General features: G+C 42.8%; 1 protein-coding gene across 5 annotated transcripts in view; it reads right to left on the bottom strand.

Annotated features, from left to right (window-relative positions):
• Positions 1–927: 927 nt before the first annotated feature.
• The window catches only part of LOC127358172 (CCR4-NOT transcription complex subunit 3), a 34553-nt gene continuing 16500 nt past the window's right edge, over positions 928–18980 (bottom strand). For 3 of the 5 annotated variants that reach the window (XM_051391074.1, XM_051391069.1, XM_051391070.1), the window contains exons 8-19: positions 16604–16732; positions 15599–15689; positions 14828–14961; positions 13919–13975; positions 12418–13423; positions 11566–11680; positions 11251–11398; positions 8666–8762; positions 8080–8281; positions 5455–5587; positions 5209–5334; positions 928–5080 (exon numbers count right to left, since the gene is read on the bottom strand). In XM_051391074.1, coding sequence (XP_051247034.1) covers positions 4982–5080; positions 5209–5334; positions 5455–5587; positions 8080–8281; positions 8666–8762; positions 11251–11398; positions 11566–11680; positions 12418–13423; positions 13919–13975; positions 14828–14961; positions 15599–15689; positions 16604–16732 — 2337 coding nt within the window. In that variant the 3' untranslated portion in view covers positions 928–4981. The remainder of the gene's footprint in view (positions 5081–5208; positions 5335–5454; positions 5588–8079; positions 8282–8665; positions 8763–11250; positions 11399–11565; positions 11681–12417; positions 13424–13918; positions 13976–14827; positions 14962–15598; positions 15690–16603; positions 16733–18980) is intronic. The other 2 variants (XM_051391071.1, XM_051391073.1) reach the window with 2 other exon arrangements.

Genomic DNA, 18980 nt, shown 5'->3' with positions numbered 1-18980 from the left:
GGCACATGAGACCGCACCGATTGTTCCTACAATGAAGGAAAACGGCCTAAAATAAGCAATAAAAGTGGGACACACATGCGACCGGCTCCTGTCTATATATTCCAAATAAATAAAAGTTACACACAACTATTGTTATTAGACAGCAGGTGAAAACAGTTGCTGCATTAGTTTCAATGGGTTTTAATGCCCATTGAAACTAATGGAGGAAGTGTGTCCGTTTGCTTCTGTTAGAGCTTTTTTTTTATTTAACTTCTAACTCTGAAACATATAAATACCTCTCACACACACTGCACTGTTAGGTACTTGGACAGAGTGTGTAGGTACATTTCAGAACTTTAGACCAATGTTTATTTCTTATCATACTAAATACAGTGTTTGGGTACAAATGGGTTCACCGCTTTAGCATTAAAGGTCTATAGTGGTGTTTTTGCACAGGTTCAGGACTCGTGTATAGTTCACACTGTTAATGTTAACTACTTTCTCTCTGACCCTCCACGGAGCCATCACTTTATTCCTGTACATTAGACAAATCAATAAAACCCTCCTTGGATTCAGAAAGTAACCTTTAACCTGCTCGTTCATTCACTCATCGCTCATCCTAACCGCCCTCAGGTCGACCGCCATCGCCACTCTGAATCCTTCCCTCGTCTTCCACACTGGCTGCTCGACATTCACAGATTCAGACGGTGGAAAGTCGGCTACGTTTCACATTTACAGATCTAATGTGTACGACAGCTGAAGGGATTTGTTACTGGTGTGTTTAAGATAACTTAAAAGAAGTAATCTGTATGCTGACAGTCTGAGCTACTGAATTAATAAAGCATCAACACACAACAAGGTTGAACTTTATGTCTCTCTGTAGGTGTTAAAGGTCGGCTGTGTAACATTTAGGAAGCTCTGCTGAACACAAACCGACACTCAGCGCAGTTTTCTGAAAAGTAATTCTTTTATTAATATTTTACAATCCTTTATTCATGGTTATGTCATTATTTACTTTTTCACCGCCACTTTGCAAGTGTCATTAATCCATGCTGTCTGACGACAACAACAACAACAAATAAACAAAACAAAACAAAACAAAAAAGGAGAGGTTTGAAGAATGAGAGTCTATACAACACTTTTGTCGAGGGGCAGAGAGAGATTCACATTTCGGCTCTCGGATTGACCTCTCGTCCCTTCCCCCGTAAAAAAAGAAGAGAGTAAACAAAAAGGTTAAAAGCAGGACTGTCAGTCGAGTGAATACGTGTAGTCTGTCTGTCTGTGTGTCTGTCTGTCTGTCTGTCTGTGTGTGTCTGTCTGTCTGTCTGTTTGGCTATAAAAAACACTGCACACTCCTGTTGAGAAGTTTCTGATCTCTAAAAACAACAGGGCTCCTCGTTCTCCTCTGGGTTTTAAAATGCTTTCCCCATCTCTGAAAAAAATACAAAACCAATATCCAATCTACTACGACTAATCCAACAAATACAAAATATAAAGATGGTCTCTCGTTCCAGGCGCTGCTCCAAACATTGGAGGACAATATTTGTGGTTTTTAAACAAAAAAAGAAGAAGAAGCCTTTAATGAAAGGGAAAAGGGCCGCTGGCAGGTAAAGAGAGGCAGACGCTCCAAAACAAAGGTAGAAATTACAATTTTGGTACGAATCTGTCGGGGTGGTGGAGGGGTGGTGGTGGGGGGGGGTTGTTTTGCTGTTGTGCTGTGGAGCTGCTGGCGGATACATTTCCTCATAAAATGATCTATCAAATACTTCCTGAGAAATAAAGGAAATATCTACCTGGCGTGAAGAGAGAGGAGGGGGGGAGGAGTGGGGGGAGCTGGCCGGCTGAGAGAGAGAAAGAATAAGCTGCTGTGTGTTTGCAGCAGAGTGTGGGAAAAGCTAAAACCATGACTTGTTGGTAGTACGAACTGGGCAGTGTGTGTGTGTGTGTGTGTGTGTGTGTGTGTGTGTGTGTGTGTGTGTGTAAACATGGAGCAGAGAGCTGGAGGACACAGGAGATTGTGGGCAGCAGTGCTGGTGTTGCTCAGTTTGTGCTCTTGAGCACAGAGAGAAGAGGAGGGAGGGAGGGAGGGGAGAGGGAGGGGGAGGCTGGTGGGAGACTAACAAACTGTCCATCCAGCTGCTGGTAGCATCCGACACCCACGACTCTCACAACCATCACTGCTGGAGCTCGGTGTGTTAACCACTGTATCACTGCTGACGGCAGGTAGCTCTGCTCTGAGATACGACAGATCGTTAACGTCTGTGTGCCGACGGCGAGACGAGAAGATCGACGCCACCTTCGTGTCTGTGCGATGGTGTGAAGCTACAGCCAGCGCTTTGTGAGCTTAGCTTAGCATAAAGACTGGAAACTGGGGGGTAAATCACAGATACAGAAACACAGGTACACAATCCACGCCCGACTCGTTTAATTCTGAACTGATGTTCGTGAAATCTAGTTTGTTATAAATGTGAGAAACTGAGCGTGGTTCTGGCTGCCAGTGGGAATCCATTCAGGCTCCAATTCTAGCTTTAGAAGATGTAGATTTCTACATCACACACACGCAGCGTAGAGTTGATTAGATCCGCCTCCGCTGACTGAATTCATTCTAACACGTAACCACTATCAGGTTCAGTTTCTCACGTCTCTAACAAACTACGCTTCATGAAAACCGGTGGAGAATCAGTCTGAAATCTCTCAGGATCTCTTTATCTATGGGAGACACGGCGTTTGTTTAGTGTTAGAACAACGACTGGTGGAGGAACGTGTGGGACAATGGTGTTTTTTTGGGGCCCGGAGCAGTTGTTATGTGGTTACCAGGCAACCAGGAAACAGTCAGACACATAACTCCTGTCGTTCTAATACTTTCTACACATTAAAACAAACGATGTCTATAATTTTGTTTCCTTTGGACACAGCTAAGCTAAGCTGATAGGCTGCTGGCTCGAGTGGTTATGGATCTTCTCATCTACATCGCTTGGCAAGAAGCAATCAATCTTTTTTTTTTTTTTTATGCACAAATCAGATTCCAGTTTCCTCTAGTGTGTCGGAGTGGAGGCAGAACTCTCAAATACCTCAAAACAAATCCAACCAGAACTGTGTGTGAGTCGATACCACTGGAGAATAATTAGGGGAATGTGTTTTCTGTACTTTGGGTGAGCTGCCCTGTGATTGAATGAAACAAGGTGAAGGCAGTGAGACAGCTCGTGAAAGCTGGAGGGGCCAAACCAAGACTTTTTAAAATAAAATTCTGTAAATATATTCTCCCGAGTGATGATCCCTTTTTGTTTCCAAAGCAAACTGTGATATAACACTGCCCACCAGGTAAAAGACAGTTACTACCAACACCTCGCTGGCTGTTGTTGTCACACTCCTCCACTGTGGCTAGATGGGAGTAGGCAGGGCAGGGTATTTTTAGACCACAGCGGCTGGTGGATTCACAAAAAGAAAACCGGACGCTTTTCACCGCTTCACGAGAATACAGCAGGGCCTCTGAGGACGGCGGGAGAGGCGAGTGGCGGCGACTGCGGCCGGCGTTCGGCAGTCGAGCTGCGAGGGAGAGACTGGTTGGGTCAGTGTTAACGTCTGCGGCGGTCGGGTCGGGTCAAGGTAGAGCCGCTGCACACCGGAGGCAGGTGTTACCGGTTTGTTTGTGAGGCTCATCGGTGTTGAAGTCATGAAGCTCAACAAGCCCTCGTGGTGGCTGCAGCAGCAGGGCGGGAAAAAAAAACTGTATTAAGCTACTGTTGGCTGGCGGAGGAGTTCGTGTTGAGAAGCCGACACGGACGACGAAGGAAAAAAAACGTTGAGTCTCGCACAAAACCTCATTGTGGACGATTTGTTTCGAGGTGAAACTCTTCAGAAACTACAAGAACGTTAACGACCGGGGACTTAAAGCGAAAGTTCAGATTATCCGACGTGTGCTCGTTGTGTGGAGTTTATTATGGACAGCTGGCTGAAACTAATGCAGTCTGCAATAAATTCTCCCTTCATGAAGGTTATAAAGTTGAATCCGGTTTCGAGAGGCGTTGGTCCGACATTATCGAGGTCTAAGGTCAGTGTTGAACTGCATTGCATTATACTTTAGTTATACTTGGGTAAAATACAGAAACACCTCTCTGTATAATACAATAAAGTTCAGAATGACTCCTTAATAATCATAAAGTTGGATCAGAACCTCATGGAGGGAGGATTTGTTGCAGGATTGCTGAATTACTTTTAGCCAGGTGCACCTAAATGCACACACCTAGAACCGTACTGGTCCTTACAGGTTCAGGTTACGGGTCGCTAACTTCCCGACCGATTTCAGTTCGGTTCATCTTGGCTTCTCAACGTTTTTCACCTCCTTCCTGCCCCGCTGCTGCTGCGTCCCTGCTCCATACCACAAATACTGGAAGAGATTGTAGCACCGACACTACACAGATGTAGCGTGTGCGGCGGCGGTCGAGGCTTCTGCACTCGCTACCTCTTTAAGTTTGTTTAGAAAGAGGAGCCTGTGTACTGTATGATTAACCAATTTATCTTTGGTTCTTAAGGGGCTAATAATATAAACAAAAAGGTTTCTTAAAGCCAACATAAGAGTGATGACACAGAGGGGGAAAAGCACATGATAGTCTGAATATTTGGGTGTGATTTTTTGTGTCTTATCAGCCAAAACAAACCAAAAGTCTTGTTTTAAAGAGAGTTCCAGTTCGGGAAAAGATGGGAATAAAAGGCCTGATGATAGAGGAAGAGGAGGAGGAGGAGCAGGGATGACAGGCTGGGAGGAGTAATCACTGCCGGGGTTGGAGGGTCAGAGGGAGGGAAGGTTCGCCCCCCCTCCAGCCCGAATATCTCCTTTCCCCAACGAGCTGAGATCAGATCCAGGAATGTCAGCAGGTGGTCCAGCCTTCTTCATTTGTTTTGTTCTCCATCCATCTGTCCCTCTCTTTCTCTCACTTCCTCAGCCGTCTGTCCGTTCGTTCGTTCGTTCGTTTATCCGTCTGTCTGTCTGTCTTGCTGCAGGTCACTGGAGGTCTCGGTCTTCGAGGTACCGGTACTCGAACGTGAAGCCTTCCTTCTTCCGCTGGCCCCATTTCTCATAGTCAAAGTAAATGTATGTTCCCTGGAAAAGAAGAAGCATTATTTCAAAGACAACGTAAGAGCTACTGACCCAAGACCTGGCAATTAAACCTGCACTCCCAGCATGCTTTGTTTAGTTTCTCCACGAGAGGTTGAAAACGTGACGCTGACCTGCTCAAACTCATCAGTAATGGTCTTGGGTTCTTCGTGCCTCTGAAACCACATCATGTACTTTGTGTGGAACCTCCAGGACTGCTTCTTCAGGGCTTTGGCTGCCAGATACTGGGCCTTAGTGCCCTGCAGAGGGGAGCAGAATCAGAGGGAGACAGGAGGGTGGAGAATACGAATTAGAAAGAACACATCGGATATATCAGACTCGTGTTTTTTTGATATCACGGCACTCGTCACGTCGCCTACCTCCAGGTAGTAAAAGATGAAGAAGAGTGTTTCTGTGGAAAGCCTCTGGTAAAACTCTACAGTGTCGGAGAGTGGCGGTGGCACCTGGTGGTGGAAAGGCAGGGTGGGGCACGGGTTCCTCATCAGGTACTGCCTGTAAGAGCCACACAGAGGGGGCGTTAGTGGAAGGGAAATCTGAATTTATTCACTGGGTTCAGGTTAAGGTTGACACTGCTTTACTGTGTTAATAAAGATGTAAATTAATCGGTGTAATCAGTGATACTCAGGCTGGTTGTTAAAAATATGAATCATCAATCAATGACACTGAAATAAAGGGTGTTAACGCTTTTATTAATTACATGGTGGGAAAATTCTATTTTAACATCAAAAGACTGCATTTAGTTCCCCCTTTAAACAATCTGTATTTGCTGGATTCAAGTAGGGGTGCAACAAATTTTCATTATCGATTCATCTGTTGATCATTTTCTCCATTGATCGATTAGTTGTTTGGTCCATAAAATGGTGAAAAATCTTCAAATGTCTTGTTTTGTCCACAATCCAAAGATATTTATTTACTGAGACTAAAGGGAACGAGAAAATTCAATATTCATTTGACAAAGTTTTTGGGATGTTTTTTCCTAAATAATGAGTCATTATTGATTGTTTTAATAGTCGAGAGCTAATTGATTAATAACTAACAGCTGCAGCTCTAGTAAATATAAAAATTAAAAGACAACGAGAGGACCTTGTTCCAAAATCAATAAATAGAAAGTAACTCTTAAAGTTTTTAGTAGTTATATTAGTTTTATGACGTTCAATAGGAATAGAACAATTATAATTATTAATGATTAAATGCCTGCAGACATCCAGCATCAGCACACTGGCTCTGATCTAAAGTTAACAGACTCATGAACCATCAGCCAGGTGTACCGAAGGGCCACGGTGGCCACCTGAGGACTCTACAGAGCACCGAGACAGACAAAGAGGTCTTTGATTAACCTCTCTGTGGAACAATTAACAGATCCATTAGTCCGACTGATCGACAGATTCACCTCCCCGATGGTTAGGAAGAGTAGGAAAATCTGCTCGGATGCACTTTTCCATCCGAACCATGTGTGTTTTTTAGACCGGCGACAAAACCCAGTTTGTTCTTTCTGTGTCCATTAGGCCGTTCCTCTGTTAGCCAGGTCAGTGAGCGCCAAAAATACTCAGCGTGGCCCCAAAAAACAGGCCCAAAGTTTGAGACGGTGACAGCGTCTGACTAACACACTCCTCACGGACAGGCACGCTGAGGTTACTAATATGAATAATATCGAGGACGAGGTGGAAGTTGTTGTATGTGGCTGAAAATAACAGCGTGTGTGTGTGTGTTTGTGTTTGTGTGTGTTGGGAATTAATTACTGTTATTAAGAAACAATGACTTTTCCTGTGATGTGTTTGTTTCACTCGACTGTTAATGTCACAAAAACACACAGAGAGCCTTCAGGGATTTCTTTTTTCTGTGTGTGTGTGTGTGTGTGTGTGTGTGTGTGTGTGTGTGTGTCACTCTCCTCCTCTGACTGTGAAACACAACAGGTACTGTGGGACAAGAGGGTTTGAGTGTTTGGATTTAAATGTCAATTGTACCTGTGTGGGCAGACTGCGCTGTAGATACAGAACCAGTATAATCTGTTCTCTAATTGTGCATGCTGTGTGTGTGTGTGTGTGTGTGTGTGTGTGTGTGTGTGTGTGTGTGTGTGTGTGTGTGTAGGTATGCTAACATTACTGCACACTGATAAAATGCCACATTATTCCTTGTATGAGATAAGTGCGTGCTGCAGCTGATGGATTTAAGGGAGATGAGAAAGAAAAGCTGCTGAATCTGGACAAAGTTCTTCTAAATCTTTTCAAATTAAAAGCTTTGGCAAAAGCAGAAACTTCCAACAGTAGGATGCAAATGTTTCCCGTTTACTCAGATCAACCACTGAGGCTTCTTCGTCTTTTGTTATTGTCACAGATCAACAAGGAGAAGATCAGTTTAAATAGATTTTAAACGAGATTTTATGACGTATCACTGCAGTTTGCATTCTTTATGGCTCTCAGGAGTAAAAACAGACAGCGATTAAGCTGCCTAATGTCGGATTTTTACCTGTATTTTGGAATTATTGATATTTATTTAATCATATTCTCACAAAACCATGATTAGATGATGAATTAAAAATCTAAAATAATCTAAAATAATGAGCCTTATTTAGTCCATCCAACAGTAAGTAACTAAAGTACATTTACTCACATACTGTAACAAAGTGCAGTTTCGAGGTATTTCTACATTAATATTTATATACTTTATACTACTGTAAGGAAAGGGTGGTGGATTAAAAAGTACAGTATTTTTCTCTGAGATGTAACTGAACAGACAAAATATGTAATGAGTTCATCAGGCATTTTAATTAACAAATATATATGTTATAAAATAGCTGGTTTACTTATTAATGCATCAGTAATGACCCTGACTTTTGATTCTTTCTGTACTCTAATTCTATTTATAATATGTGAACATTACAGTATTAGTAGTTCCTCAGTCCAACCAGCAGATAAAGAAACCAGTGTGAAGCTTTTATTTCGCCGCGTGGTGGAAAAATGTGACGAGTAAACATTTAACCGCACCTGATCCTCTCGGAGTCGGACGGGTGGGGCATGTGCGTCCACGCCGCCTCCTCCATGGCCTGTTGGTAGAGCTGGTCTTTGGACAGGGGAACCGGCCCCAGCGGGCAGACCCCCAACGACGGGGGGATGCTGACCTCTGACAGCGAGGGCTGAGGTGCTGTCGGGGGGCCCGAGGGGGCCGTAGTGCTGCTGGGGAAGATGTCTGAGGAGAGACAAAAAGAGAAGACGAGAGATTAAAGTGTGAGGGAGATGAAAAGGGTGATGGTGAAGGAAAATTGAAGATGTAGGGGGAGTGAGAGAGGATGTGCAGCAAAGGGGGGGGGAGAGGAGGGGGGGGGAGGGATTCAGGATTTGAAGTCAGAGAGACAAAGAGAGAGAAGTTGAGTCAGGGCTGATAATATCATCAGCAGTTTTTGTTCAGAGGAGGCTGAGAGTGGGAGGTGAGATGACATTTTGTTCCATTAAACTACAGCTTTTCTATTTCTGCTCTGTGGCAACCCTCCATCTCCTTTTATTAAGGTGCATATGTGTGTGTGTGTGTGTGTGTGTGTGTGTGTGTGTGTGTGTGTGTGTGTGTGTGTGTTACCTGGGGTGAGGTGCAGGGAGGGCACGTCTCCCTCCATCCCTGAGCTGAGTGCTGCTCGCTCGGCCATGGACTTCAGGCTGCTCAGAGGCTCCTGGGGCTGATGAGGACAGACAAGGAGACTCATGGGAAAACAGATCGTAGCGGACGTGTGCGCACGGTTTATCGTACCTGCCCCCTCTGGAGGAACTCCAGTTACCGCACCAGTGATAATGTTGTCATGGAAATCACTTTGGCTTCACTTTTTGTTTGTTTTGCCCCCGTCCCCTCCCCTCAAAGATGCTTTTGGCGTAATACGAGGCAGCCGAGGAGCGATTTCAGAGCCCAATGACAAAGAGAACAAAACAAAAAAAAAGGCACACCACACGGCCAAAAGCCAACAGCGAACAATATTTCAGACAATGTGTGCTTCCAACTTTGTGTCAAAGCAAGCTCCACGAAGAAATGTTTCTCCCCCAGTCTGGTGTGGAAGAACTCGACAGAGCCCTGACCTCGACCCCGTTTCTGATGAACTGGAAACAGACCTGATCAACCCGACATCAGACCTGATCAACCCGACATCAGACCTGATCAACCCGACATCAGACCTGATCAACCCGACATCAGACCTGATCAACCCGACATCAGATCAACCCACATCAGACCTGATTGCCCCCACCGATGCTCGTGGGGCTGAATGGGAGCAATTCCATGAAGTAAAAACAATCCTTCCCAGTAGAGCGGGGGCTGTTATAGCAGCAGATCAATTGCCCCGTGGCTTTAGAATGAGGTGTTCACACAGTGCCGTCCACATACTTTTGGCCATGTAGTTTATCTGAATGTTTAACATTCAACTTAAATTAACAAAATTAACTGACATACTTAAACACCTGTCTAAAATCATATGAAATATAGTTTAAGAGTTAAAATGTCAAAGCTGCGAGAAACAACAAGCAATTTTAAAATATATATTTAAAAAGGTGTTTAATTATTAATTATTAAAGTACAGAAATTACAAATAAAGTTCTCTATTCCAAACATTTCTTCTTTCTCCACACACAGGAAGCCAATAGAGACTCTTACATTTGGATCTGAATACAGTGTGCTACAGATTTAATTTAAAACTGATTACTTTTTTCCCCCCTCTGTTTGGGCAATTAACCCTACACAGGAGAAACCACTCGGACAAATAAATCAAAAACTGGAATCTGTCATTATAATCACAGGCAGTTGAGACTCCTTGCTGTGGTTCTCCCAAAACTGAGCTCAGGTGCGTCGTGTTTGCTTTGATCATCTCCGAGTCCACCTGTAGCGAATCCAACTGATTGGATGTGAATTAGAAACAGGCAGACACCCCCCCTCGTACATAAAGTCCCACAAGTCATAGCTTATTGTGTGAACTAATTGCAAATAAAAGCAAATGAAATCCACTTTAAATTAAATCTATAATGCAATAAAGTTCCTACAGCCGTCACAAATAGAGAATTGTAGTTAATTACTGCAGATTGTGGTGCGCTCTTACTGCGGTTTCACCACAGTGCAGTGTGGAGTTAAACAAGTGATGTTTCCTCAGAGAGGTCAACTTAAGGTGACTGAAGCTGAAGAAACCACATGTCTGCCTAATTTAATCAGTTCCACGTCGTTTTTTTTTATTATTCTCTTTAGCTTTCGTCAAAATGTGTTGGCAGTGTCTGAACTACAAATAAACAGTCACAATGAGACCATAATAATCCCCACTTGGATTAATTAAATCATAATGGAGGCATAAACAGTTTTGAACGTGTTTTGCCTGCAAATTAATAGTCTGTGGAGATTCAGGAAATTAAATCTGTATAAAGAATAACAAAAACACCACCTACAAAATATCAAGTTAAAAAAGATGAAAAGAAAAAAACAAATACTTACTGGAAGGCAATAAGACGTGAAACCTGGTTACTAAAAACAGCCTCAATTATGCAGAATTTAAAGCCTTAAACGGGTGAGTTTTATAAAGAGTCACCCCCTGTACAGTTGTCACAAACATGTTTATTTCTGCGTTTTAATACAGGGCCAGTTACAGACACTGACTCACTTCTGGAGCCAGCCCTCGAGTGGCTGTTCGAGGAACTGCAGTTTTAATTTAATAGCCTGTGTGTGGAGTCTTTTCCCCCCCCGGTGGGTTTTATCCAACAGTTCCTGAGTAGAGAAGCTCTGGTGTTAGAACAGTAGTAGTGATTCAGTGTTACCCCCCCACCCCGGCTGACTAGGGTTGAGGTATGTAGGTAATTACTTCACTGTTAGTCTAACAGGGATTCATGACTCACTGCTGAGGCTATTGTTGTGTTTGGTGCAACTGGAACCATTTTACATGTGTTTTTCTCTTAAATTTAAATATGGCCTCAGTAGTTTTTGGAACAGGAGATTTTAAAGATTTGAGCGAGATTGAGATTCCTGACAACTGATGGAAGCTGAAATTGTGATAATTTAACCCTGAAACACGAAACTTTTTAAATGTATTTTAATACCAGCTGTGAATACAGAGACCAGAGGATCAGACGTCAGTATCCAGATACAGATCACATGTTCATACAGGTGTGTGTGTCTGTGTGTGTGTGTGTTCATAGTCTCACCTTAATGATGTCGGAGGACTGCGAGTAGGACAGCGGTCCGTTCAGCAGGCTGCCGCCGCTCACCGTTTTGGCCTCGCTGTAGAAGGCCGCTGACGGGGAGCTGGACGACAAACTCAAAGAGCCCAGTAAACTGGAACCAGTGTCCTTACTGGGGAGAGAGACAGGACGAGAACGAGGTAACAATTATAAACACAGGAAGGACGTTCACTGCATTTCATTCACAGTTTTATCCTGATAAACTCAAGGAAACACAAAGTCTCTGTGTCTTTCCTCCATAACTCCACATTAATGGTCGCCTGGCTCCGTCATACTCACGGCTGATTGGCTGTAGAGGTCAAAGACGAGGGTTGGCTGCTTTGTGATTGGCTGGCACTGTTGAGGGCGGAGTCTGTTGTGCTGTCTGCTACCACAGCACTGTAACCTGTGAGGTCAAAAACACAAACAGAGGAAAACGGCCAAAATAAATGTCTATGAAAAGAAAAAGGCAAACGTGGTGCGTCGTCTCTTTAGTTGTAAAGGTCGAGGAAGGGTCAGAGTAAGTCACGGATCTCTGCAGGTGTTCAGAAATCCACATTTGAGTGTGAATTAGCGTAATTATTAAAAGGGAAATTAAAAAGTTAAAGGCTATGGAATCTGTAGTAACAGGCTCAACAACTATAATGAAGCATTTGTTCTTTTTAGGGCCTTACAGACACGTTCAAGGACCCGCAAACCTCTCCACAATATTCCTTTAACTGACACATTTTGTTTATAACTTTCCCAGTAAACTAAATTTATGACTCTAGTTTCACTTTCTAAATAATGAACACTCACAGGAAGGAAACTTGGTGGTTTAACATGGTTTGAATTGGACACTGTTACTGATAGAGACATATAAATTGGTGGTGTTACGGTTACAGAATGAGATGCCTGTGCTGATATTAAAACATTCTTCACTGTTATTGCCCTCAAAATCACTTTCTAATCAACTATTAAATCACAACTTGTGGCTCAAATGTCCACAGCAGTGATCTCTGTGTGGATTCTGGCGAGAGCACAGATTATCAGTGACCACACAACAGTTTTAAACTTGTTCTAAAAGGACATTTTCAGTGTTTCTCCAGCTGTGATCTAGAGGAGCACTGCTGTGAACTCACTGGTCACCGTCTGCATACATCAGATACTCACTAGTGCTACCGTTCTGCTTCTGTTGGCTGGGCGGCCTCACGGAGAGCGAAGAGTTTCCTCCCACCACTCCGCTCCCTGCTGATCCCGAACTGCCTCCGTTGCTCCCGATGACTCCGACTCCGCTACCCGGTGCTAAACCTCCCACTGGGCTCAGGGACACCAGGGAGGACCCCTGCACTCCCGACTGACCCGAACTCAACCCCAGGATCCCGGAGCCGATGCTGCTCACCCCCGGCGCCGAGCCCAGCAGACCTCCCGACGAGGACGTCGGCCCGCCGACTGTGATGCTTCCGCTGCCGATGGAGCCCAGTGAAGTGTTGGTCGTCGTGGTGATGATGCCGCCGAGGGAGCCCGGTAGGCCGGAGCCGACCGCGCCTGAGGCGGCTGCCTGAGCGTAGGGTGCCGGGGTGGAGCTGGAGAGGAGACTCGCCATGGCGCTCAGGGATGCCGGCATCCCTGACAGGCCCAGGCTCCCGGACATCGGGCTGGTGGTGATGGAGCCGGACATGCCGCCTTTCCCCAGCGAGAGACCGAGGCTGAGACCCAGACTGTTGGAGGTCGGCGGGGGCCCCGACAGAACCTGGGGCTGGGTGTTTGAAGTGAAGAGCCCCTGTGTGCTGACGTTGGGGGGAGAGGAGGCCGAGGAGGAGGTCGGGTGGCTGTTGGTGGAGGTGATGGGGTTGGAGAGGGGGGCGGAGATCGGGGAGCTAACTAAGTTTTTGGCCTGTTGTTGCTGTGCCGACGGGTGCGGCTGCTGCTGGGTGGCGTTGCTGTAGCTGCCGGCGGAAGTGTTGGAGAGGAGACCCCCCGAGTTGCCGTGGTGACTGTTGCCCCCGGAGCCGCTGCCGCTTCCTCCCCCGGCGATGGTCGCCATAGAGACCAGCGAGGACGGGGTCAGCCCCGAGACGGAGGAAGAAGAAGAGGATGAGGAGGAGGAGGAAGAGGAGGAGGAGGAGGAAGAGGAAGAGGATAACGAGGAAGAGGGGTTTCCGTTCTTCACAGGTGACTGGAAGAAAATGGAAGACGGGAAACGAGTGTTAAATATACAATATGTTTATCTCTGATGGAGTTTTACTAATGAAAGTTTAATTTTATTATCCAAAAACTTGGACGTCAACATATGAAAAGATAAATGATATAAAATTAAAGTAGCACACAAAAGGAACGAGGTAAAAACATTGCTCATTAATAATAAGTAGACACATCTGAATATATTATAGCATATTAGTATATTAAAGCCACTATATAGGATTAATTCTCTTTATTATTAATTCATTTATTAATAATTTTTTTCTAAAACGTAAAAAAAAAGCACATCACAAATGTCAAATAGCTTATTTGGTCCCAAACCCCCAAAATATTAAATTTACATGAATATAAAACTGAGAAAAGCAACAAAATCTGAATTTAAAAACTCAAACCAGCAACTTATTGTCCGTTTTTCACATTTGACCTAATAAAGTTATTATCAGACTTTAACTCTCAGCGTCTTTGGACTCACCTGACTAACTTCACTGTCCGTTGAACGTCCCCTCTTCTTGTCGTCTTCTGAGTTCTCCTGAAAAACAGATGAAGAACAACATTAGGGCCACAGAGAGTTTGTGTGGTTACCATGTTTAATAGCTGTACCACAACACCGAGGATGTAAAACAAGATCAACCAAAAACCAAAAGAGGCCAAATTCTTCTTGAGTTAACAATCTTTTTAAGAGCTTTTGGGGCTCACCCCTAACTTTTGCCGGTATAAGAAAGCCGCTCTCAGTTCTTCAACAGCTAAATAATTCCCTGAAACTTTCCTCAGATAATTAAAAGTTAAACAATCACATCTCCCAGGGATCACTGCGGCTCACAGCCCCATCCTTTACGTTCCCTTTCATGCTCAAGCGTAACTTCATGTCAGCAGCATTTAACAAAAACCACGCCTACTATTCAGACACATCAGACCTATAATAACCGCTCTCACTACAAACTGCGTGTGGGTGGAGAGGAAGAACAGATGATATAATGACAACAGAGCAGAACAATAAGAGCAGATGGCAGGGCACTACAATAGCAGACACAAAGGCAATTATCGTACATTTATATTTCAGATATTGACCTGACTTTGACTGGAAGCATATGCAACAATAGGCTCAATTGTCAGGAATTGCCAATATTGCATTATTGCCACTATTAGCGACTAAATCAGAGGTTGATGAAGAGATAATAATCTGATAGATAGATAGCAAACAGAGCACCGATAGCAAGATCAGTTTTAATCTCTATAAAATCTATAAAAGACTCCAAATGTAACTTTTGAAAACAGACATTGCATAAATGTTAGGACACTTTCAGAATTGCCAAAGTGCCCGAATGTCAGTTTTCACGCGGATATCAAGGAGAGAGAAGCAGTTTTTGGGGGTTGTTGTTACCGTAGTGCAAGTGGCAGGCGAGGGGGGGATGGGTGAGGAAGAGGTGGTGGAGGTGGGTGTGCTGCTGGAGTGCTGGAAGATCTCATCCTCCAAGTGCGAGTGTCCCGGTGGGGAGGTAGCGACCAGCGTCTGAGCTGCAGAGACACAGAGGGAGAAGAGTTCAATGATGGTACACAGAGAAACGGCATTAACAAGATCACTTTCAGGAGTTTTATGGTATTAACTTAAAGTTTGGAGGGTTTAATTCTCTTTAAACTTTAGTCAGGACTATGATAATGGAGGCCCAGTCAAAGTTTAGGTCCATAAACTGACTTAACAAGTCGTTTCCTACACAAAATAAGGAAGTGAATATTTAATTGTCTTTGGCTCTGCCTGCACATCCAGGGTTCCTGCTGTTTTATTATTTTCCAGGACATTTTCCAGGAGTTTTTCTTGATAATACAGGACAGACCTTGCTTATAAACATCCAATAAGCTGCGGTGTCGGGTAAATTGACTACATTCATTTGGCCGTAGCCCGTATGTAACAGCTGAAATCAAGTCAGATTTATATTATTGTACAAACAATTTATCTTCTAGAAAGTTAAACTGTTCATTGCACATACAATTCACATCACTGTGCAGGAATTTTGCTAGAATATTTGGTCATTTTAAGCAATTTTCTTGTGGCTTCACCTGTTAAGAGTTTTGCTCTGAATTTATACCTTTTATATATATATATATATATATTTCTATCTTGTGTTGAGTTAACTTCAGCTCTTTTTATACTTACGGAGGTCATCCAGGTCCAGGTCGTCGTATAGAAACTCATTCTCCTCAAAGTCCGGATCCTGCGACGAGTCTAGATAATACTCCACATCGTCCTTCATAAAGAAGAAAGAGAACAGAGATTCATTTATTTATACAACACATTTACATGTGACAGTACAAAAAAGGAAATAAACGCTGGCTCAGCACAGTGGTGGAAAGTACAAGTACATTTACTCAAATACTGTAGTTACTAGGTATTTATCCAGATTCAGATGAATACAAAATATAATCAACAAATAAATTAGGACATATTGTAATTAATTAATCAATCAATCATTACAATAATTATATTATATAACCTATATAATTCAAAAATAGATAATGCATAATAATATTTACTTACTTCTGGTACATTTATTATATATTGGTGCTAATATTTTGTACTCAAAGGTCCAGTGTGGAACATTTAGGAGGATCTATTGGTAGAATATAATATTTATGGGTATGTTTACATTAGTGTTTAATCACCTGAATAGAAGAACTGTTTTTGTTTCTTTATAATGAGACGTTTTAATCTGCAGACGCTGCCGGTTGCTTTCTGTGGCGGCCACCATGTTTCTACCGTAGCCCAGAATGGACAAACCAAACATGGCTATTTTTTTTGTGTGTGTTTGCAGCCACGTAGTTTCCCTTGTGCTTGAGAGGAGGATAAACGAAGGAGTTGCGATCTGCAACTTCACTACTAGAGGCCACTAAATCCAACACACTGGACCTGCAGGATATTTTGTTTTTTTTTTTTTTTTTATTTTAATTTATATTACTACTTTTTCTTTCCTTTATTTATTAAAAAAAATTAAAAAAAAGTTTTTTTAAAAAAAAAACCCTCTGATTCGTTCCACAAAAAATATAAAAGTGAAGCTGCAACGTGTGTGTGTTTTGTGAAATGTTAACCCTTCAATAAAACTAATAAGAGTCCAGAAAGCTTTAAAAACTCCAATGACTTTGTTTTCTAAAGACAAGAGCGAACCTTGATCTTCCTGACGGAGTCGACTTGCACTGAGTCGTTGTCCAGCATCCTTAGTATCGTCTCCAGCATCCGGATGTGGTGTCGATGCTTTTCGATGAACTTCTTCAGCTCCTCGATCCGGTCCTGCTTCTGTACGGGAATGTAGGAGGCAGGGAGGGAACGGGGGAAGGGGGAGTGAGGATCATGCTGGATTAAAGAGCTTGGACCAGTAAAATAAAGTCATCAACCTGGATCTCAGTGGAGAGTTTTAATGTCTCTCGTTGGTCTAACATGTGGATTCAGATGCCGAATAAACATTTTAAAATCGTAATATTTGGTGTAAAAACATAGTTATTATTTATTATTATAGTCATATTTAACCAGCTGGGGATATACATAACGCCATCTTATTCCAGCGCATGTTAACATGTTAATCAATTATTCATTGAAACAAAAGGAAAAACATTTTGAAAAACAAAAAGAGAAAGCATGTTAAAATGTTAAAGTTAAAACATGCAGAAGTGAGGAAACACATGAAAGGTACATCAGCATGAGAGCAGGCGGCGCTGCTACGTGTGCACTTTATGGCTTTATGCATCGTACAGCAGCACACACTCAGCACCACTTCCAACTTCAATATTTAATTATTCTCCTCCGCTGTTACTTCATACATGTTCCAAAGTATTTAAATATCCTATATTTTGTCTGTTTTTAAAAAAAGTTGTTGCTCATCTCTACATTTCAGGTCTAAAAAGGTGTTTCAATGGATATTTGGACAATAATAAACACGTGTAGGTCTCCTGTGGATAAAACCTTAGGAACGGATGCAGAGCACACGTGTGGCGCTATGGATCACTGGCTGAACTGATGTGATTATAAAAAACACCACGGATGTTTAAACACGCAGGCAGAACACTTTAGATGTATGTTGTTCGGCCGCCGCTGGACCGCATTAGAGGCGGCAGCAGAGAGGAACATATTAATGTGTTTCATCACAGCACATATTAACGCTGCGCCAGCACATGTCGGGAACATGGGGAGGTTTTTCTGAGTGCGTCCAGGCTCCAAAAGGCTAAATCTGAACTTTTAATGTGTCCAAAATGAAGTCCCGAGGAGTGAGGAAGGTATGGAACTGAATAAAATATCTCACGCAGGCTAAAATAGTTTTATTGGGATATTTTTAAATAAACTGGCGGACTGGGAGCCAAATAAAAAAAAAAAAAAAGCAAACAAACTGGAGCTCTGGAGATTTATTTCTCTGCTTGTTTAGAACTTATGATCACAGTTACAAGCCTTTTCATTCAGAATGAGCCAATGAGCCATTCATCCACGGACTCCAACTGGAAAAACATAAATATAAAACACTATATGAGCTAAAAACACCTCAGGGCAGCAGGAGTCCAGGAACTCCTTTGAAATGCTGGAAGAAAAAAAAACCTCCTTATTTATAAAAGAGGTTTTTTCTAGTAGTGGTGCAAAGCCTTTGAAACTATATTCAAGTTCAAGGATTTGCCTCACACTCTAAAGACTTTTTTCAGGTAACAGATTCAGTTTATATTTATTCGAAGGATCGCTTTATCTTTTTCCTTATCGACTTAGAAACGCCATGTCTGACCGCTAACTTGTGTGTTTGTTGTTTTAGAGTTATAATACTTGCTTGCATTAAGTCTGAATATGCTGTATAGTGTAAATTCAGGTGTTTAAAGCATTGGTTTGACACTGTACTGTGTATTAAAGTGGCCCAAAAACGAAGTAAATATGTTCACACAATCCCGTTTAACTAAAAAAAATTGTTTTCTTCTTGTTCCTACAGTTTGATCTTCACTGTGCAGAGTTTCCTCTGTGCTCACTGACAATCTGATTTTAAGGAAGCAGGATTTACTGGTCTAGTATGCAACTTATGAAAGCGTGATGTAGAAACCTGCAGCCACCAGTGCACAGACACTCACACACATTATAGAAATTATACAGGAATGAACAAAAATTGCATATTCATAGATCCTGGATATATTAATGAGGTAGATGACTGTGTGTCAGGATCTTCTCTCTGTGCAGAGAGGTGTTAAATGTGTCTGATATGCATAGATATACTCTAGATACTTGTGTGTAATACTGACATGTGCATTAGGTGTCACTGCTGCATTAACCAAACCAGAACCTCTGAAAGAGAATCTAGATTTCAACCTCACACCATAAAAGTGAATTCTAAAACATTCCGGCTGTGTCTGAAATCCCTCCCTCATCCGCTCTTTCATTATTCCCTGTGGGAGAATACATTAATACACACTTAGTAGTCAGTAGTTAAATCTATAGTGAACACTCTCACTCTTTGTAATGCAACACAATGCATTGTGGGAACAGAAGGTGTTGTAGATGCCAGATGAAGATGGAGTGTAAA

The sequence above is a fragment of the Dicentrarchus labrax genome, unplaced genomic scaffold, assembly GCF_905237075.1.
Source record: "Dicentrarchus labrax unplaced genomic scaffold, dlabrax2021, whole genome shotgun sequence".
In the NCBI taxonomy this organism is placed as follows: Eukaryota; Metazoa; Chordata; class Actinopteri; family Moronidae; genus Dicentrarchus; species Dicentrarchus labrax.
Note: the sequence above shows the minus strand (reverse complement) of the source record. Positions and strands in the feature narration are given on the sequence as shown.